The sequence below is a fragment of the Podarcis pityusensis genome (genome assembly GCF_964106645.2).
Source record: "Podarcis pityusensis genome assembly, chromosome: 6".
Taxonomy (NCBI): domain Eukaryota; kingdom Metazoa; phylum Chordata; class Lepidosauria; order Squamata; family Lacertidae; genus Podarcis; species Podarcis pityusensis.
Genome location: NC_138030.1, coordinates 74163341 through 74184032, shown reverse-complemented (window position 1 = coordinate 74184032; position 20692 = coordinate 74163341). Strand labels below are relative to the sequence as shown.

General features: G+C 44.9%; 1 protein-coding gene across 2 annotated transcripts in view; it reads left to right on the top strand.

Moving 5' to 3' along the window:
- SNX7 (sorting nexin 7) overlaps positions 1-20692 on the top strand; it is a 55769-nt gene that overhangs the window by 20559 nt on the left and 14518 nt on the right. For both annotated transcript variants that reach the window (XM_081008732.1, XM_081008731.1), the window contains exons 3-7: positions 2886-2996; positions 3533-3697; positions 5784-5988; positions 6630-6829; positions 12395-12481. In XM_081008732.1, coding sequence (XP_080864858.1) covers positions 2886-2996; positions 3533-3697; positions 5784-5988; positions 6630-6829; positions 12395-12481 — 768 coding nt within the window. The remainder of the gene's footprint in view (positions 1-2885; positions 2997-3532; positions 3698-5783; positions 5989-6629; positions 6830-12394; positions 12482-20692) is intronic.

The window sequence follows — 20692 nt, the reverse complement described above, 5'->3', positions numbered from 1 at the left end:
CAAGGACTTGGTGTTGGGGAGGGGTTTGCAAGAATCTGGAAGCTTGTGTGTTTTCTGGGAGGTTTCGTGCTTTTGAATTTTTTGGATGTGAAGCACTGATTTGGGGGGGGGGGGTTGCGAAGGTAGGAGCTGTGCTGCCATGGGGCCCAAGAAGACTGCTGCTGCAGAGGCCGGCGAGAGAAAGAAGGAGAAGGTTACGCTGGAAATGAAGAAGGAGATCATCCGGAAGCACGACGGTGGAATGCGTGTGACAGACCTCGCCAGGGAGTACGGGAGGAATCCATCGACCATCAGGACCATCCTGAAGATGAGGGAGAAGATCCTTGCGACTGATGCAGCCAAGGGAGTCACCAGGATCGTAAAGAACCACCCAGCTGTTCTGGAGGAGGTCGAGAAGTTGCTGCTCATCTGGTTAGAAGAGAAGCAGCGTGCAGGGGACACAGTGACTGAGGCCGTCATTTGTGAGAAGGCCAAGGCCTTGCACGCAGACCTCGTCCGGGAACAGCCAGGAACCTCAGGCGAGCCAGAAGTCTTCAAGGCAAGCAGAGGTTGGTTTGACCGGTTCAAGGCAAGATCTGGAATCCACAGCGTGGTCAGGCATGGAGAGGCTGCCAGTTCTGATGTTCCTGCAGCTGAAGACTTTGCATTGGAGTTCCTGGAGGCTGTGAAGACGGAGGACTATGTTCCACAGCAGGTCTTCAACTGCGATGAGACCGGGCTGTTTTGGAAGAGGATGCCCAAAAGGACTTTCATCACTCAGGAGGAGGCCAAGTTGCCTGGCCACAAGCCCATGAAGGACCGTCTGACCCTGCTCTTCTGTGCCAACGCAAGTGGCGACCTGAAGATCAAGCCCCTGCTGGTGTACCACTCAGAGAACCCACGGGCCTTCAAGAAACACAAGGTCGACAAGGAGCAGCTGAGTGTCATGTGGCGATCCAACAGTAAGGCTTGGGTCACACGTGTGCTGTTTGTGGACTGGGTCAATCTTGCTTTTGGCCCTGCTGTCAAACAGTACCTGCTGGACAACGACCTGCCGCTGAAGGCTTTGCTTCTGATGGACAATGCTCCTGCTCATCCTAAAGGCCTTGAGTTGGACTTGTTGGAGGAGTTCAGCTTCATCAGCATCATGTTCCTGCCACCTAACACCACGCCAGTGCTCCAGCCGATGGATCAGCAGGTCATCGCCAATTTCAAAAAACTCTACACCAAGGAGCTTTTCAGGCGATGCTTCGAAGTGACTGATTGCACCACTATCACCCTGTGGGAATTCTGGAAGGACCACTTCGACATCGTCACCTGCTTGAAGATAATCACCACGGCCTGGAACGGGATCAGCCAGAGAAATTTGAATTGCGCTTGGCGCAGCCTGTGGCCGGACTGTGTGGCACCAAGTGACTCTGATGCACCAGAGTCAACAGTGGTGCAGGACATTGTTGCCTTGGGGAGGACCATGGGCCTGGAGGTCACAGAGGAGGACATCAGCAAGCTGGTGGAGGAGCACGACCACGAGCTGCCCACCCAGGAGCTGGTCGAACTGCAGACAGAGGCTGCGCAGGAGCAGGCCTCGCTGGAAGAGGAGGAAGCAACTGAGGAACGGCTGTCCTCCAAAGAACTGAGGGACATTTGCATGAAGTGGAAGGATGTGCAGGCTTTTGCACAGCAGCACCACCCTGACAAGCACATGGCACATGACCTTGCGAACACTTTTGATACGAGGGTCATGTCACCTTTCAGGGAGGTGCTGAAAAGGCGGATGAAGCAGCAGACCAAGCAAGAAGCAAAGAGTGGAAGAGGAACCTTCTTCGAGTGGTCCCCCAGAGTCTTAGAAAATGTACTGTACACTTTGTTGATTTTTAAATGTTTTTCTGTCATGTTTAGAAACTTAATTTATTGTTCCTTCAGTTTTTGAAATGCTCTTTACAGTATGTGTGACTTTAAAGAGCACTTAATAAACTCTTGTTGTACCAAATTTGGCTTTGTTTGGACTTTTTTTGACCATAGGAACGCATTAATTGAATTTCAATGCATTCCTATGGGATTTCGTGCTTCGCAAGACGAAAAATTCGCTAGATGAAAAAACTCGCGGAACGAATTAATTTCGTCTTATGAGGCACCACTGTATTTGTGTCTGCACTGAAATGTACTTTGCCCATTTTTAAAATTAAAAAAAAACCATACAGCCAGTCAGTTTTGAAGTCTCCCTGAGAAGTGCTGAGTTTCTAAGGACCAGCTTAGATCATAGTTGGAAGGGACCTCGAAGATCATCTAGTCCAACCCCCTGAAATGCAGGACTTTTTTGCCCAAATGTGGGGCTCAAACCCAAGGCCCTGAGATTAAGAGTCTCATGCTTCACCAACTGAGTTATCCATCTACTGCTTTGAGTGCTTTTCTTTTTTTCTCCATTTGTAAGTGAAGGAGAGGATAGGCAGCTTGATCTTATGCATATTTGCTTGGAAGTCAGTCCAATTGTATTCAAGGGGGGACAGGGAGGAGCTTGTTCCCCGGTGCACAAGAAGATGCCACCCATTTTAGATTCTTCTCTGCAGGTTCTTCTCAAAAGGCTGCTTGAAGCTTAGACGTCTTCAGAGCATGCTGTAAATACAATCTGTGCTAATCTGTGCTGCAGTAAGACTGAATGATCTCATGAACCTAGCTCATGCTCAGAGTCATGAATTGTAGTTCTTCTCTGGCTGTGTACAGTTCTTCTGATACAAAAGGACCTCTGTGCCGAAGCGGAAGTCCCATTCATAGTGGCTACTCAATAATCATGCACTGTTTGCTTTTAAAACACTCATTCTCTCTGCCAAATAGCCATTATACACCATGAGTGCCTGAAGGCCTTTTCGACATATGCATCATTTGACTGTCTTCTGTATGTTTTCTAGACAATGCGTGGTGAATTCGACTCCAGTGAGTATGAAGTTAGACGACGCTATCAAGATTTCCTTTGGTTAAAGGGAAGGCTTGAGGAAGCACACCCAACTCTCATCGTTCCTGTAGGTCTAATCAACTCTTGTTTTGTTAGGCAGAAAGCTGAGATTGAAAGAAGAGAAAAAGCACATTGGATGTGCTAAACTGATTTCTTAAGAGTGATAAGTGGTAACTGTTCTTTTTCTGCAGTGTGTCCTCTCCCTCATATTTGTTCTAATAATGAAACCACTGCATATTTTATTTTGACTTGGTTTGCATGTAACACTAAACCATGTTCTAATGTTTTGAAGATAAGCCTAAGTGAGCCTTGGGCTTGCACACTACCCCCCTCCTCTCACCCTTTGAGCCTCTGCTTTTATTTTAGATGAATCACAGTTAGAATAATGCAAAAACCCCAAATCTTAAATGAAAGCAAGCCATGCCAGAGGAGGAGGAGGAGAATGTGAGCCCATTGAATCACGTAGCCTCATTCTTGTGACACTATCAACTATGGTTTCGGGTTACATCCAAAGCAGACCAATATTTTTAGAATGGCTGCTTACATATACATGCAGTTATGTAGCTTAACTGTGTTTTCCCTTCCATTATCTTTCTGCCTTAGCCATTGCCTGAAAAATTCATAATGAAAGGAGTTGTGGAACGATTTAATGAAGAATTCATTGAAACAAGAAAGAAAGCACTGCATAAATTTTTAAACCGGATTGCTGATCATCCCACTTTAACTTTTAATGAGGACCTCAAAATTTTTCTTACTGCACAAGCCTGGGTAAAGATTATTTTTTTATTTTGTTGTGGTGATCATAAAAGTAAGATTTGTCAAGTCTGACCGAAATAGGTACCTATCTACCTGGGTTAAGATGAATTCAGACTTTTCCCCCTTCTGTCCCCCAGGATTGTAATTGGGAAGAGGTTGTGCACTAACTTCAGACACCTCTTTTCTTCTCCCATACACCTCCACATTCTCTGCACTGCAGGGAGAAAAGACCAAAACTGAGAGAAAGCAGACAGAGAGAACTCCCTGTTTGTTCATTCAGAGCAAAAGATCTCCTCCTTGCTTCTGTCTGGATACAGTCCAGATCAAAAATACCCTGTTGCATTTATCCTGTGTTTTCTTTTTTTAATGGAATATTCAGGGAGATGGCATAGGACCATAGGAAAGCCACATCTTCTCAGAAAGCTTAGTTGGAGTATCAAAATGCACATACACCCCTCCATTATGGGAATGCCTTTGAATATTTATAGGCACCAGTTTATTTTTACTGAAATGGGGTTGTAGACAAAGCCACGCTTTTAAAGAAGCCATTGAAAGCACTGGACAAAACAAGGAACAAAAGAGCAAAAAGACATAATAATAATAGTAATAATAATTCTTACAGTTATACCTCGGGTTACAAACGCTGCGGTTTGCGCATTTTCAGGTTGCGGCCTGCGCCAAACCCGGAAGTACTGGAACGGGTTACTTCCAGGTTTTGGCACTCGTGCATGCGCAGAAACGCAAAATGACGTCACGCGCATGTGTAGAAGCGCCGAATTGCGTCACGCACATGCGGAGACGCGGCGCTTCAGGCTGCAAACGCTGTGGGTTGCAAACATGCCTCCTGCACGGATCACGTTCACAACCAGAGGTATGACTGTAATAGGTAATAGTTACCGTCTTTTTCGTCCCATAGGATGCTCCGTCCCATAGGACGCACCTAGTTTTTTGGGGGGAAATAAAGGGAATTTTTTCCCCTTTATTTCCCCCCCCCAAACCAGGTCGGGGAAACCAAACCAGGTCGGGGAACAGCGGTATGGCGGCGCTCCGCCTCCCCGCTGTCCCCCGAGCTTGTGGGGCTGGCCGATGTCTGCCCGGCGCGCGGGTGCTCTGCTTCAGGGCGCCCGCGCGCCAGACAGCAGGCTGCTATCCACAGCCTAGGGAGCCCTGCGGGAACTCCTGCAGGGCTCCCCAGGCTGCGGACATCTGCCCGGCGCGAGGGGCGCTCTGCTTCAGGGCACCCGCACGCCGGGCAGCAGGCTGCTATCCTCAGCCTAGGCAGCCCTGCAGGAACTCCTGCAGGCTCCCCAGGCTTGCTGATAGCTTCCTGAAGCCTGGAGAGCGAGAGGGGTCGGTGTGCACCGACCCCTCTCGCTCTCCAAGCTTCAGTGAAAGCCTGTATTCGCCCCATAGGACGCACACAGATTTCCCCTTCATTTTTGGAGGGGGAAAAGTGTGTCCTATAGGGCGAAAAATACAGTATGTGCTTCCCATCTGATTGGGTTACCCAAGCCACACTGGGAGGCAAAGCTGTCAACTTTCAGATTTGAAAATAAGGAATCAGCAGCTTCGAAAATAAGGGATCAGCAGCCTCACCTGTCCTGGGGACAGTCTACGGGATATCTAACAATCCGGGATAGCAGCGGGAAGCAGCGGGAAACGGCACTAGAATAAGGGAATTTCCCACAAAAAAAGGGAAGGTTGACAGCTATGCTGGGAGGCTGCCAACAAATTAAAACACAGTAAGACATCAAACATTAAAAACCACCCTATACAGAGCTGCCTTCAGATGTCAGATAGTTGTTTATTTCCTTGACATCTGGTGGGAGGGTGTTCCACAGGGCAGGCATGACTACAGAGAAGGCCCTTTGCCTGGTTCCCTTCAACCTCACTTTTCACAATGCAGAAACCACCAGAGGTTATATCTTAGTAGAGTGTGAGTTAGCAGATTAATTTTGCCATTAGCGATGGGAACAAAGGTTGTCATGTTTCATATGGACTGTGATGTGAACTTGGGTTTTTACTACATCTTTTTTTCCCAAGTACATAAACAACCACTCACCCAAGTCAAAGCTTGATTTCATCCCTTAATTTTTAGGAACTTTCATCTCACAAGAAGCAGGGGCCTGGTCTGCTCAGCAGAATGGGACAAACGGTCAAAGCTGTCGCGTCGTCGATGCGAGGAGCGCCCGTGAAGAGCCGCCCAGAAGCCTTTACAGAAATGATGGACCATGTGGAGGTGTTTAGCCAGAAAATCAATTTGTTGGATAAAATCTCCCACCGAGTCTACAGGGAAGAGAGAGGTTGGTGGAAAAGAAAGCCAACTTTCTTGGCTATTTCTGGTGGGCTTCCAGTTTCTTCCTCCTTTCTGGAATCCCCACAGTAGGGCAAATTAGAATCCAGCCTCTGTTCCCTCTCTAAACTTCATGTATACCAATATGATCCCCATTTTCTGAGTAGGGATATTTAATCAAAATGGTACTAGTCACACACAAGAAGGGGATATCAGGAGGCTTGGAGGAGCCACAAGTTTTGGAAAAGTAGTAAACATATTTAGAAAGCCTAGGGTTGAGGAGGCAGAATTGGTCCAATGAGGACCAAGCATGCTCAGTGCTTGCAGAATGCTGACTAACTATTGAGGGTCGGTAAATAGTAAACCTGGTGGGAGGGTGATGGAACCGGAGTAGCTGGAATTCTAATCCGTGAGATGCCACGCTGCAACATTTTGCTGCAGACCCCACTTGTCCCAAATTGAAATTAAAGAACTGTCTGCCATGAACTCAAGACCAGATCTTCGGCTAATTATGTGTTCCTCACCTGTCAAATGGGACTGACCTGGTCACAGACATTTTTTAAAATATTCTGGTTTTTATTTTATTTTAGAAACGGAATTTAAATGCCAATCCCTTCTCTTCTCTCCTCCCCCCCCCCCCCCGTTTTAAAGACTATTTTTGTGAGCTGAAGGAGTTTGGCCCCATCCACACGCTTTGGTCCGCATCTGAAGTAGACCTGGCAGACACACTGAAAGGGGTGGCAAGCTGTATTGACAAATGCTGTAAGGCGACCGAGAAACAGATGGCAGGGCTCTCCGAAAGCCTCTTCCCTACTCTGCATGAATATGTGCTGTACAGTGAAATATTAACGGTAAGATGGAACAGGCACTGCGTGGATTCATCTGTCATGAACTCTTCTTTTCAACACCCTTCCCTCTGATTGCATTGCTGTAGTGTAAGCAGCCTGTTAGATGACTGCAGTGAGTGTGTTTTCTTAGCTGGTGTTGGCAATGCAGTACTTTGGGTAAGGACAGCCAGCCTGGTGCTCTCTTCGGTGTTGCTGGATGATGATGATGATAATAATAATAATAATAATAATAATAATAATAATAATAATTTATTTGTACCCCGCCCATCTGGCTGGGTTTCCCCAGCCACTCTGGCGGCTTCCAACAAAAATTAAAAATACATCAAAATGTCACACATTAAAAACTTCCCTGAACAGGGCTGCCTTCAGATGTTTTCTAAATATCAGGTAGTTGTTTATCTCTTTGACATCTGATGGGAGGGTGTTCCACAGGGCAGGCGCCACTACCGAGAAGGCCCTCTGCCTTGTTCCCTGTAGCTTTGCTTCTCGCAGTGAAGGAACTGCTAGAAGGCCCTCAGCACTGGACCTCAGCATCTGGGCAGAATGATGGGGGTGGAGACGCTCCTTCAGGTATACTGGGCTGAGGCCGTTTAGGCTCCCATCAGCCCTTGCCACTGGCCACGCTGGCTGGGGTTGATGAGAGCTGGAAGTTCCAACAACACCCGAAGGTCTGGCCACCCCCTGGCTTAAGAGACTGAGCATCTGGCCTTTTTATTCTGTATCATCATCATCATAACTAATAATAGGCCTCCTATCTGACTGGGTTGCCCCTGCGACTCTGGGCGGCTTTCAACAAATTAAAACACCACACAGTAAAGCACCAAACATTAAATGTAGAGGGCTGCCTTTAGATGTCTTCTAAAAGTCAGATAGTTGTTTATTCCCTTGATATCTGATGGGAGGGCGTTCCACAGGGCGGGTGCCACTACCAAGAAGGCCCCTGTAACTTTATTTCTTGCAGTGAGGGAACTGCCAGAAGGCCGTTAGAGGTGCTGGATCTCAGCTGAATCACAGGGGTGGAGATGCTCCTTCAGGTATACAGGGCCGGGGCCGTTTAGGGTGGGCCTAACGTCCTTGAGAGCCGATATACCATCTTGCCTGGCGCACAGGATGCTAGAGTAAAGCATCTTCCTTGAAGCAGAAGTTTCCAGGTTCAGTCGTCTTCATCTCCATGGAGGGCTCGATCCCTGGAGATCCTCTGCCAGCCAGTGTAGACAAAACAAAGCTAGATGATCCAGTTGGTCTGACTTCCTGATTCAGTGGCCGCTGTCCTCCAGGGAGGGAGATCCGTGTTTATTTGCTGCGTAAAATACTGGATTTTTTAGTCTTTAAGGTGCCACAAGATGTTCTTGTGGGGGGGAGGGTTCAAGAACATACACACCATCAGCTGTCATATGCATCTTTTCCACTATGTGTAACAGCAATCCCTAGGGCTATGAACAATAGGTGTTCCCATTGCAGTATGTGTGCTGTTGGTTCAAATGTGAGGTTGTGCATGTAGTATATGCTCAAATCCATAACATAGGAAGCAGATCAGAGGAAACCCTGGTATCAAAATCCCACCAGGGGAAACGAACGTCTGAAGCTATAATCAAGATAGTGTTGCATGCATCTATGAGAGGAGAGAGACTGTGGTTACCTTAGAATGGAGGTCAGTAAACGCTACACATACATACAACCAGGGACGCGGGTGGCGCTGTGGGTTAAACCACAGAGCCTAGGACTCGCTGATCAGAAGATCGGCGGTTGCAATCCCCATGACGGGGTGAGCTCCCGTTGCTCGGTCCCTGCTCCTGCCAACCTAGCAGTTCAAAAGGACTTCAAAGTGCAAGTAGATAAATAGGTACTGCTCCGGTGGGAAGGTAAACGGTGTTTTATATGTATGTGTGTGTGTGTGTGTGTGTATATATATATATATATATATATATATATATATATAATTTTTATTAAGTACAAATTAGAAAGCATACATATTTACAACAACAAAAAATAGAAAGGAAAAAGAAAATACATATAACCAAGGGGAAAAATTAGAGAATACTTTGCCTCTTTTCATATTTACAGTTATTTATACGGCGTTCTGTGTGCTGCGCTGGCTCGCCAGATGCAGCTTGTCACGCTGGCCACGTGACCCGGAAGTGTCTGCGGACAGCGCTGGCTCCCGGCCTATAGAGTGAGATGAGCGCACAACCCTAGAGTCTGGCAAGACTGGCCCGAACGGGCAGGGGTACCTTTACCTTTACCTTTATACCTCTATAAAATGCTATTCACAATAAAGGAGTGAAATGAAAGATAAGATATCAAAAAAAAAGAAAAAAAGAACAAAGAAAAAATAAAGAAATAAAAGAAAAGGATCATAGGTGAAAAATTTTAAAGGTAGATAAGTATTCACTATACATAGCCGTTTCCCATCTATATTTATATTCAATTGTATAATTTCATCTTGTCCTTATCTACCTTAAAAAGTGTTGTTGTTTTTTAAAAGACTTCCACCGTTTCCGTGCGCTGCTCTGGTTCGCCAGAAGCAGCTTGGTCATGCTCCTGGAAGCTGTATGCTGGCTCCCTCGGCCAATAAAGCGAGATGAGCGCCACAACCCCCGAGTCGTCCACGACTGGACCTAATGGTTAGGGGTCCCTTTACCTTTTTACAACCTGAGCATGAGATGGCAGGGCTCACAGCATTAGCCCTTCAACAGATCTTGCTTCCCCATTAAGTTTCCAGGCAGTTCCTAAAGCCAAAGCAAGACAAGCATCTGTGTCTCTTCAGCTTTAGTCTATTGGTTTTCCAGCTCTTTGATGACCTGGCATTCAGCCAGGTGAGTGGGGAAGCCCCACACATTTGTCTCTATGGCAACATGGCCCACTCATCAAGATGCTAATGGGGTACTTAGCTGGGCCAGCTAAGGCCATTATCTTATGGAGAGGCTGGTTTGACCAGTCCCTCTACTACAATCACAGGCTTGGTTGGGGTCCATGGATATAATCCAGACCACCTCCCAGTCCTGAGTGGTTCTGAGCTCTGAAAGCAAACTTTATAAGTAATAGGGTACTGATGAGTTGTCAGTATCCAGTGAGTCCAGCATTGCATTGTCTGCAGGGCTAGAGTTTTTGTCCTGTGAAACACCTTGAGACCTGAAGGTATAGGGCAGTGTATAAATTTAATTAATTATGTGCTGTAAGCCGACCATATACAGTGGTACCTCGGGTTAAGTACTTAATTCGTTCCGAAGGTCCGTACTTAACCTGAAACTGTTCTTAAACTGAAGCACCACTTTAGCTAATGGGGCCTCCCGCTGCCACCGCGCCGCTGGAGCACGATTTCTGTTCTCATCCTGAAGCAAAGTTCTTAACCTGAAGCACTATTTCTGGGTTAGCAGAGTGTGTAACCTGAAGCATATGTAACCTGAAGCGTATGTAACCCGAGGTACCACTGTATGCTGTAAGTCGCCCAGAGTGGCTACGGATACCCAGCCAGATGGGTGGGATATAAATAATAAAAAATATTGTTGTTGTTTAATCATCATCATCATCATTATCATAGCAACAACAACAACTCACCATAAACGCCTTCCTTTTTCTCTTACAATGGCAATGGTCCCCACCTGAAAGGTGCCAGAACCGAATTCTGGTGAGTTACAACTGAAAAAAAGCCCTGGTTGTCCGTATCTTCGAGTTTCCTATAAGCAAAATCCTTATCTTTGTTTCAAGGGTGCTGTTTTCTGTCGCCGTAGTCAGCATCTTGAGTGGAAAACTGTCTTCCCCTCCTCACTTTCTCACCTCTTAAAGGTTGCCAGCCTCAACACCACCTCTTACGTACAATTTCTCTTGAGCAGCAATGCACAATAACTGTTTTCTAGCTAGAGAAACTCAGAAGTGAAAGATTATTTGGAAGGTGGGCCAGAACTTGTGGGTCTGCAGCTCAGAGTAAAATGCGCTTAAACTCCAGTGGCATGAAGAGAACTTTGATGTGTCTGTTTTTCTCTGAATCACATCCAATATGCTTTCATCACAACTGAACCCCCTCTACTTATAGGGTACTTACTAGGAATGGCATAGCGTTTTCAAAGCAAAGGGGACAATTTGAAAGCTCCATTCTGCCTGCAATTTTGTGTGTGTGTGTGTGTGTGTGTGTGTGTGTGTGTGTTTGTCTGTGTGTATGTGTGTTGTATACTGTATATTCTTGTGGCCAATCTGATTGTGCAGCTATCAAAGGAAAATTGGAGGTAGAAGCCTCCACAGCAGTAGAGGAAAAATTGCTCAAAATATATGGCATCTGTACACAACTTGGCAGGATTCACTCGAGAATGTAGCCCTGAATAGCCATTTTAAGGCATAAGGGGGGGGGAGTGTTTGCTTTGAAGCAGCTCTGCTGCTGTTACACAAACTCTCCTTATACAGTGGTACCTCAGGTTACATACGCTTCAGGTTACAGACACTTCAGATTACAGACTCCGCTAACCCAGAAATAGTGCTTCAGGTTAAGAACTTTGCTTCAGGATGAGAACAGAAATCGTGCTCCGGTGGTGCGGCGGCAGCAGGAGGTCCCATTAGCTAAAGTGGTGCTTCAGGTTAAGAACAGTCTCAGGTTAAGAACGGACCTCCGGAACGAATTAAGTACTTAACGTGAGGTACCACTGTACATGTCAGGGAACTGTGGATATTAGGGGAAGGCTCTGCCACTCCGTACAGCCCTGCTGGCTTGCATTTTGCCCCAAGTTAGCCCCCTAAAGTGCCTCAAAGTATAAGCACTCTGCAGAGATTAAAAATAAGGCAGTCACAACCCATGTGCTTACAGTCTAATGAATGTGATAGATAAGGAAAAGGGGATGAGGAGGGGAGAGGAAAACAAAGGCTGGAGCAGTGTGTTCCTTCTGGAAGGGATGAGGGAGGGAAACTCCCTGCGCCATTCATTTTCAAGACGATGGCTGGAGCCAGGCTGGTCTCCTGCTTGCCATGGCAGTCTTCCTGGGAGACTTTGGGTGCAGCTTCCCTGCGGCCTTCGGTCTCTTCTCTGACGGCAGAGGCCAAAATGTGCTCCCCTTCAGCTTTGCACTCCCTGGGAAGCTGATGGTTGGAGCTGGCTGTTGTCTTCTTTTGACGGGGGTGGGGGAAGCTTTGTGAAATTGCTTCTTGTCTGTCCAGTGGCTGGGATCAAGCTGCTCTCCACTGTTTCTCCCAGGAGGCAGCCTCACAGTAGCTTTTAGTCCCCTGTCCAATTGATGGAGACAGAGTATGCTGACATGTGATGTATCCTCAATGGATTTGTCTAGTGCTCATTTTAAAAAGTTCAAGTTAGCAGCCATTATCACATTATTATTATTTTGGCAACAGATTCCTTAAATTAAATATGCATTGTGTACTTTCCTTTATCTGTAGTGAATCTGCCAATTTCATAGGACAAGAGACGGGAATGTCTGTATCCACCTTCTTCCAAGTTTCTAATGAAAATATTTGTTGGGAGCTCCCTTTCATAAGTTATTTAACTGGACGAAACATTGCTCCGTTATATGTATCTCACTCTCTCTCTCTCACTCACTCTCTTTCCCTCTCTCCTGTTTTGCAATTCAGGGGGTTTTGAAAAGAAGAGACCACATACAAGCAGAGCTGGATTCCAAAGTGGACGCTCTATATAATAAAAAGGCAGAAAATGATCTGGTGAGTATGCCAACCATTGCTAAATAATAATGGGGTACTTCTTGCTGTAATTAAAAAATTGATGCCATTGCATCACATAATTGTGCTAATGAAACATGATGGCAAAGGGCTTGCACCAGGGCACTGCCTTCCTGGGATGCATCCCTCTAGCTCAGTATACTGTCAAATTTTACTGGATCACTGACAGAGATCTTTCCTATAATTTTTTTAACTGGAAATAGCTAGGGATTGAGCCTACAGTTCTACAGCTCCTGCCCCAATAATCTTCCAAATACAGTGGTACCTTGGTTCTCAAACTTAATACATTCCAGAAATCTGTTCCAAAACCAAAGCGTTCCAAAACCAAGGTGCGCTTTCCCATAGAAAGTAATCCAAAATGGATTAATCCATTCCAGACTTTTAAAAACAACCCCTAAAACAGCAATTTAACATGAATGTTACTCTCTAACGAGACCATTGATCCATAAAACAAAAGCAATACACAATGTACTACAGTCACACAATCAATCAGTAGCTGAACTGGGTTCCACACAGTCACAAAAACAAAACAAAAAAGAGCCGCAAAAATAAAAACGCAAAATAAAGAGCAAAAACAGACAGACAGCGTAACACTCAAAATGGAAGCATGGCACTCAAAATGGAAGCATGGCACTCAAAACGGAGCACATTCGGCTTCTGAAAAAAGTTCGCACACCAGAACACTTACTTCCAGGTTTGCAGTGTTTGGGTTCCAAGTTGTTTGAGTACCAAGGCATTTAAGAACCAAGGTACCACTGCAGTAATTTGGTGTGCTGATCTTGAACATACTTAGCAGACCACTTTCTCCTTTCACCATGGCATCTTACAAACCTCTTGAGTGATGATATCTGTTAAGTCCCATTTTGTAGAAGGATGCAAAAGCACATCGTTGGAAGACTTCCGGGTTGGCGCCATCGGCAATGGCGGAATTCCTCTGACCGGGAGGAATTTGCCCCGTGGGAAATTGGGTCTGGCTGCCACGGCGAAGGCGGAGACCCGTAAAAATCACAGGCGGGAGAAGCCTGTGAACGTGGGATTCGGCGGGCACCTTCTGCGCCTCCCCTACTCGCGGGGAAACCCGTTTTCGGGGCTCCGGAGTGACGTGGGGTGAGTGGCGCGGTGCTTCGAATCGTCTGCTTCTTCCATGGAGCGAAGCCGCACAGCCGTTGCCGGAGAGCGCTGACTTTTTCCTGTGGACAATTTGACCTTAAAGTAATTACCTGTGAGTAGAGCTGAAACGGGAGAATTGGATTTCTAAAAGTATAATTTGGTATCGAAGCGGGGAGGTTCAAAACAGGAAGTCTGCCTCCCCCTTTTGTAAATAGACTGAGGCAATGAAGTTGCAAGCTGGAGTCCTGGAAAGTCTTTTGTAAAAGATTAAATTTCCATCGGTAAAGAACAAAACCCCCCTTTGTAGGCAGGAGAAGAGGGGGGGGAAGTTGTGGACTGAATATGCCTGCAGGAGAGAGCGAAGAGATCTAAAACACCGCCGCTCTGACCCTGGAAACGGGCTGCTAGGAGGACTGATGTATTGTGGAATGTTCATTGACAGCGTTTAGAACATTCATTGACAGCTAGTTAAATAAGAGAAATACATTGTTTCTACTGTTTCCAGCTGCTTTAAAAAGGAGTAAAAGTAACTGAAAATTGAAACTAACTTGAAACTAATTTTCGGATTGTTTAAAAGAGGATACTATTGACTATTATAAATAGAAACTGTTTCCCCCTAGTGGAAGCCTTTGAAACCGGTTGCTTTACAAGAGTTGGGTTAGGGAAATTTCCAGCTGCAAGTTAAAAACCGTGAGACTCTGGGACTGACCTTGAAGCTTTTAAGTGTTATGGTTAATGGAAGAGGAAAAATAGACCAGTCAACTGCTGACAAAACATTAAGGTCTGGGAGGACTTGGCAACAATCCAGGAGAGGTCCACCATCAGGCCCCCCTGCTTTTTCTGAGCCTTTGTACCAGTATATGTAAAACCAAGAGAAATGTTGACAGAAGAGGCTCTAGTGGCGGCATTATTTAAGATAAATGATTCATTGGATCAGATTCACAGGAAAATGGACACGATAAATGCGAAATCATTAAAACTAACTTAAATATAGAAAGTATAAATAATACTAATATAGAAACTACCCAGAAATTGACACAGGAACCTATTTCGATACGGCAAACTGCGGAGGAGGCCAGGGAAAAAGCTGTTGTTGCTGAATGTAAAGAAACACAACTGGAGAGAAAGAGCAAGAGAGCCCCAGCCCTACAGAAGCAACTTGATGAATATAAGTTGACGCTTGCTATGACTGAACTCAAAGAAAAACAGACGAATATGAGGATTAGAGTTCACCTCTGGTGGACATGCCCAAGGATTAAGACACTTTGGGAGATGATTCATAATGAAATGAAAAAGGTATTTAAATATACCTTTTTGAAGAAACCAGAGGCCTTTCTCCTGGGCATGGTCGGCCAACTGGTGTTAAAGAAGGATAGAACTCTTTTCACGTATGCAACAATAGCAGCAAGAATACTCATTGCGAGGTACTGGAAGACACAAGATTTATCTATCCGGGAAGAATGGCAGGTGAAGTTGATGGACTATATGGAATTGGCGGAAACGACTGGCAGAAATCCGAGACCAGGGAGAAGAGACGGTGGAAGAAGACTGGAAAAAGTTTAAGACTATTTATAGAAGTATTGTAAAAATAATGAATGTTAGAAAAATGTTGGAATGAAGTTATATGGCTTTAGTAGAAATGCTATAAGGAATTAAGTATAAATAGACTAATAGAGTATTAAAGGGAAAAATAAGATTAGAATATGTTAAGATAATTATAGGATAGAAAACAGAGGAAGATGGAAAGGAATTGCTGAAACAATTAATAGAAGTGGAATACAAAAAGGGAGGTGTGAGGAGGTCGTGGAAACAAGGGAATGAAAGTTAAGATATTGAAATTGTTTTGTGTTTTAAATGGTTTGCGTCTTGTTTTGTTAATCTTATGTTTTTTCCTTTTCTTTGCTTTTTCTTTTCCTTTTTTGTTTTTTCTGTTCTATTGTGTTTAAATGGTTGGAAAATCAATAAATATTATTTAAAAAAAAAAAAAAAGCAAAAGCACATCGTTGGAAACTGCCCCCTCCCATCTACAGATGGTGTCTGGAAAAAGAATGCAAACTTCCCCTCTTAGCTGCCATCCCTCTTCCTCCCCACATGTTTGCAAGCTAATCACATGTCAAGAACAATGGATTTGAACCTTGGCTTCCAATTAAGTTCTACACTCCAGCAACTACATCTTTTATTGTGGGGAAAACAATTCAGGAGGTACAGTTTGCTAGTCTGTGCTCGAAAGAGAGATGATGTCACAGTACTGGTCTTGTATTTCAGATTTTTATCTTGAGCGTGCGCGCACACACAAAACGCTTTCTAATAGAATTGTCATCCGATTTGTCCTAAGGTAGTTTGGAGATTCCTGCTTGGACAAAACATCTGAAAAATGGCAAGGGAAGCAAAATGAGTTCGGGTAAAAAGAAGTATCATTTCTTCAAGGGTGTTCCATTGAGTTGTTGCTGGCATTTGTCTAAATCGAAATCGTGTCATGAATCTGCAGGTTGCTGCTCAGGTCAGACATCTGAGGAATAAGGGAGAATGTAAAAGAGTTTTGTTGTGACTTGCAAAATTTCTCAGGGAATGCAGAGATGGGAGCAGAGTGAAACGAGCGGTCAGTGATCAAGCTTCACAAAACCACCAAATTGTCTTAATCATGATAGCATGCAATGGAACTCACAATCACAGAGTAGTTGAGGGACAGTCATTCTCCAGTGAGTAAAAGCTTCACCTGTCAACACCTGCCTGTCACACAGTCGTTAGACAGCAGAGCTTCAATCGGTTAAAAAAGCAGAACGCATCTTGCTCACGTTAGGCGTGATGACCATACTAGAACATCAGAATCCAAAGCCTATCTAGTCCAGTGTTCTGTTCACACAGTGGCCAATCAGATGCCTACTCTTCCGTCCACAAGTAGGCTGCTGATTTCTTTCCAGTTGCTTTACCGTATGAAGCTCTGTATGGTTCTGAAGCAATGACAAAACCACGTCTCCCGTAAATCCCACCTCGGTCACTTAGATTTGTGGATGAGGGTGGCTGGAGCTGGCTGGGATGAGGAAAGGAAATTGCCTGCACCATTCATTTTCAAGATGATGGCTGGAGCCAGGGTGGTGTCCTGCTTGCCATGGCATTCTTCCCGGGAGGCACTGAAGGAGTGTCTCCACCCCCATCGTTCTACCCGGACACTGAGGTCCAGTGCCGAGGGCCTTCTGGCAGTTTCCTCACTGTGAGAAGCCAAGTTACAGGGAACCAGGCAGAGGGCCTTTTTGGTAGTGGCACCCGCCCTGTGGAACACCCTCCCACCAGATGTCAAAGAGAACAACAACTACCAGACTTTTAGACGACATCTGAAGGCAGGCCTGTTTAGGGAAGCTTTTAATGTTTGATGCAGCATTACTGTATTTTAATAGTGTGTTGGAAACCGCCCAGAGTGGCTGGGGAAACCCAGCCAGATGGGCGGGGTATAAATAAATTATTATTATTATTATTATTATTATTATTATTATTATTATTCCTGCAGCCTTTGGTCTCTTCTCTGATGGCAGAGGCCAAATTGTGCCACCTTTAGAAGCTTTGCCTCTGCAGCAAAGCATGCTATGACTGGAGGCTGCTTTTAGTGTTGTGGCATCTGTGTGTTCTTTTCTGACAGGGAGGAGAAAACAAAGCTTTGTGAAATTGCTTCTTGTCTGGCCAGTGGCTGGGATCAAGCTACTCTCCAAGTTCTTCCTGGGAGGCAGCCTCATGGGACTCTTGGCCAGGCGGCTTCCACCACTTCTCCTCATCCAGCCAGTCCCTGACATGTCCTCTCTGGCCATGATGGATAGGGCTGATGAGAACTGGAGTCCAACAACATCTGGAGAGCCACATGCATTGCAGGGGATTGGACTAGATGACCCTTGGATCCCTTCCAACTCTACAGTTCTATGATTCTGTATGGTCTATCTGTCTTTCAAGTATTCAGAATATGGGGTGTCTTTTTTTCACTCCTGCCCCCAACAAATCATATAAACAGCGCTTTTTGCTGGGGTACGCATACCCCTAAACATTTTGTGAATTTAAGTTTGGCCTCATTGAGGGGCAGTATTTCAATATGAGTAGGTGCTGGAGGAGACTCTTGAGAGTCCCATGGACTGCAAGAAGATCAAACCTATCCACTCTTAAGGAAACCAGCCCTGAGTGCTCACTGGAAGGACAGATCCTGAAGCTGAGGCTCCAATACTTTGGCCACCTCATGAGAAGAGAAGACTCCCTGGAAAAGACCCTGATGTTGGGAAAGATGGAGGGCACAAGGAGAAGGGGACGACAGAGGACAAGATGGTTGGATAATGTTCTCGAAGCTACTAACATGAGTTTGACCAAACTGCGGGAGGCAGTGGAAGACAGGAGTGCCTGGCGTGCTCTGGTCCATGGAGTCACGAAGAGTCAGACACAAACAAACAAACAAACAAACAGAAAAATGAGAGTACCCCTAAACATTATTTTTTTTAGAAAAAAAAGCACTGCATATAAAAATGATTCTTCTTATCCATGAATTTGCAGATGGGAGCTGAGGCTGTGAACGGCCTCCTAATAAAATTGTGGCAATAAAATTGTGGCAATCCGTAGCACAATCACATGACGAGGAAAGACTTTGTTTGGGGTACACGAAAACTGGTTCTGTAGATGCTTGGTTGCTGTGCAGAACGGAATCTGGCTCTGTTCAGCAACTCCCCACCCCTTTCTCTCTCGTAGGCAGCGCTTTCATCGACCTTAATGAGCACAACACAACTGTCCGGTTGAGCTTGCCTTTGAAAGCGGATACCCAGAAATTATGTTGACAGTGAGTGGCATGAGCGTGAATGTAATGCGAAGAGTAGTTGTGCCAGAGAAATGGAATCACAAACAGGTCATTAGCGCTGACAAAAGGCTAGAACGCTTGGTCTTTATAGGGGACATCGATTTGTTCCTGCAGGGAAGTCAGCTGTGACGCCTGATAAGAGGGAGGAGATTGGGACCGGGAACAGTTTTGGCAGTCATTTCTAAGACTGAAAAATGGATCTCATCTGATAGGCCATGTGATAAATAGCAATAGCTTCCAAGCTGAAGCGCATAATTTGGGCCAGCTGTGAATTGCCCCTTTCCTGACCCTTCCTTGCAATCGGCTCCTTTAAGAGCAGGTTTGCAAGTTCAGAAAGAACGTGGGACTTGGACCAAAAAGATCTGGGTCCACAGTCCTACTCAGCCAAGAAGGTCAATAGGAAATCCTGGATTAGACCCATTCTCTCTGCCCAACCTACCTCTCAGGGTTACATGAAGACAGAACTGAAGGGGTGAAACTAAGGAGGAACCGATGGAGCTGCTTTATACCCAGTTGGCCCTTCAATTGGCTCAGTATTGTGTATACTAGTGTTTCCCAAACTTGGGTTTCCAGTTGTTGTTTTTGACAACAACTCCCATCATCCTTAACTACCAGGACCAGTGGTCAGGGATGATGGGAACTGTAGTTCAAAAACAGCTGGAGACCCAAGTTTGGGAAACATTGGTGCATACCAAAGATGGGCAACCTGTGGCCCTCCAGATGTGGAACTCCCAAGTCCCATCAACCTAAGAGGCAGATACAAAACCCTGGACTTGTAAAAGCGTATTGGGAAATAATCCATAATGAATTGTAAAAAAATGTTTAAAAGTATCCCCCCCCCCAACAAAAAAACAGAGTCCTTTTTGTTGGGGATAATTAAGACTGAAATTCCCAGGTGTCAAAAAAGGTTATTTATGTATGCTACTACTGCGGCCAATGTTTTGTTAACCCCAAAATGGAAAACGAGTGAGGTCCCAACTAAAGAAGAATGGCAACTTAAGCTGACAGAATATGCACAGTTTGCAGACGTAACATATAGAATAAGAGAACAAGAAGAACATAACATTTAGAGAAGATTGGAAAACGTTTATTGAATATATGGGGGGGAAATATGTATACCTGAAAACATTGGCAGCATTAAGATAAATACAACAATGTAAATAAGTTTTGATGATGCAGTAATGGAATACTGAATGGTTTAGTTTTTGTAAAGTATGCAGGGATTTATGATATGCAAAATGAACCATGGAAAGAGAAGAAAGGAAGTCATTGATATTTTTAAGGATGTTTAAATGAATATTTTAAATTGTAAAACAGAAAATTTAATAAAAATTATAGATATATATTGTATATAAATAGATAGTTGATAGATACAACCTGACACTGTAATAAAGCAATTGGGTAGAATAGGAATGGGAACTGGGCTTTCATACTTTGAACAGCTGTGGAGAAGACAGCATTTTGGCAGGTGCATTTCATCTCAGTGGCTTTATGACACAACAAGTGTCGCCTGCCCAAAAAATGCCTCTTACACATCCCTGCTAAAGGTACCTGAGCCCTGGTCAACTTACATGGCAGTAAACAAGAATCGACCAGGAAGTAACTGCAGCTTGTCTGCAGCGGGTGCAGCAAGGTGGTTACTATGGCAACCACCAGGAAGTCAGCACAGCAAAAATGTAATTATTGTTACTCCCAATGACCACTATAAGCTCTCAAGGATATATATCCCTGTCATGGAAACCTGAGGCCAACATGAGTCGTCAGCTTTTTTTTCTACAACAGCCAGAAATCTTAGGGATGCACAAGTTCCATTCCAGAATTGTTTGAAGGTGTCAACATGTCTTTGGTTTCCACTCTTGTTGAAGCAGTCGGAGAAAGAAAGAAGTTTGTATGTGCGTGTATTAGTCTGTAGTGAACATTCACCTTTTTTTGAATAAATTTTATTAGAACTTATAAAGAGAGATAGGTATAAAACTTAATACCAGATATCTTTCTTATCCAATGTTAATCTAAATAAATTAAAAACATAAAGGAAAGGAGGAGGAAAGAAGAGGGAGGGAAATGAGAGAAAACGATAAGAAGTCTAGTGAACATTCTCCGCTGGGACAGGAAAGCCTCCCCTCAAGATCTTAGGGTAAAAAGTTTATGTTTGGGGCAAAGATTTGGGGAGCGTTCTTTAATTTGCAATGAGAGGAGGTGGCACAGGGGTCCTCTTCATTTATTTCTTTTTTTTAAAAAAGAACATTTTAATGTCCAAACTC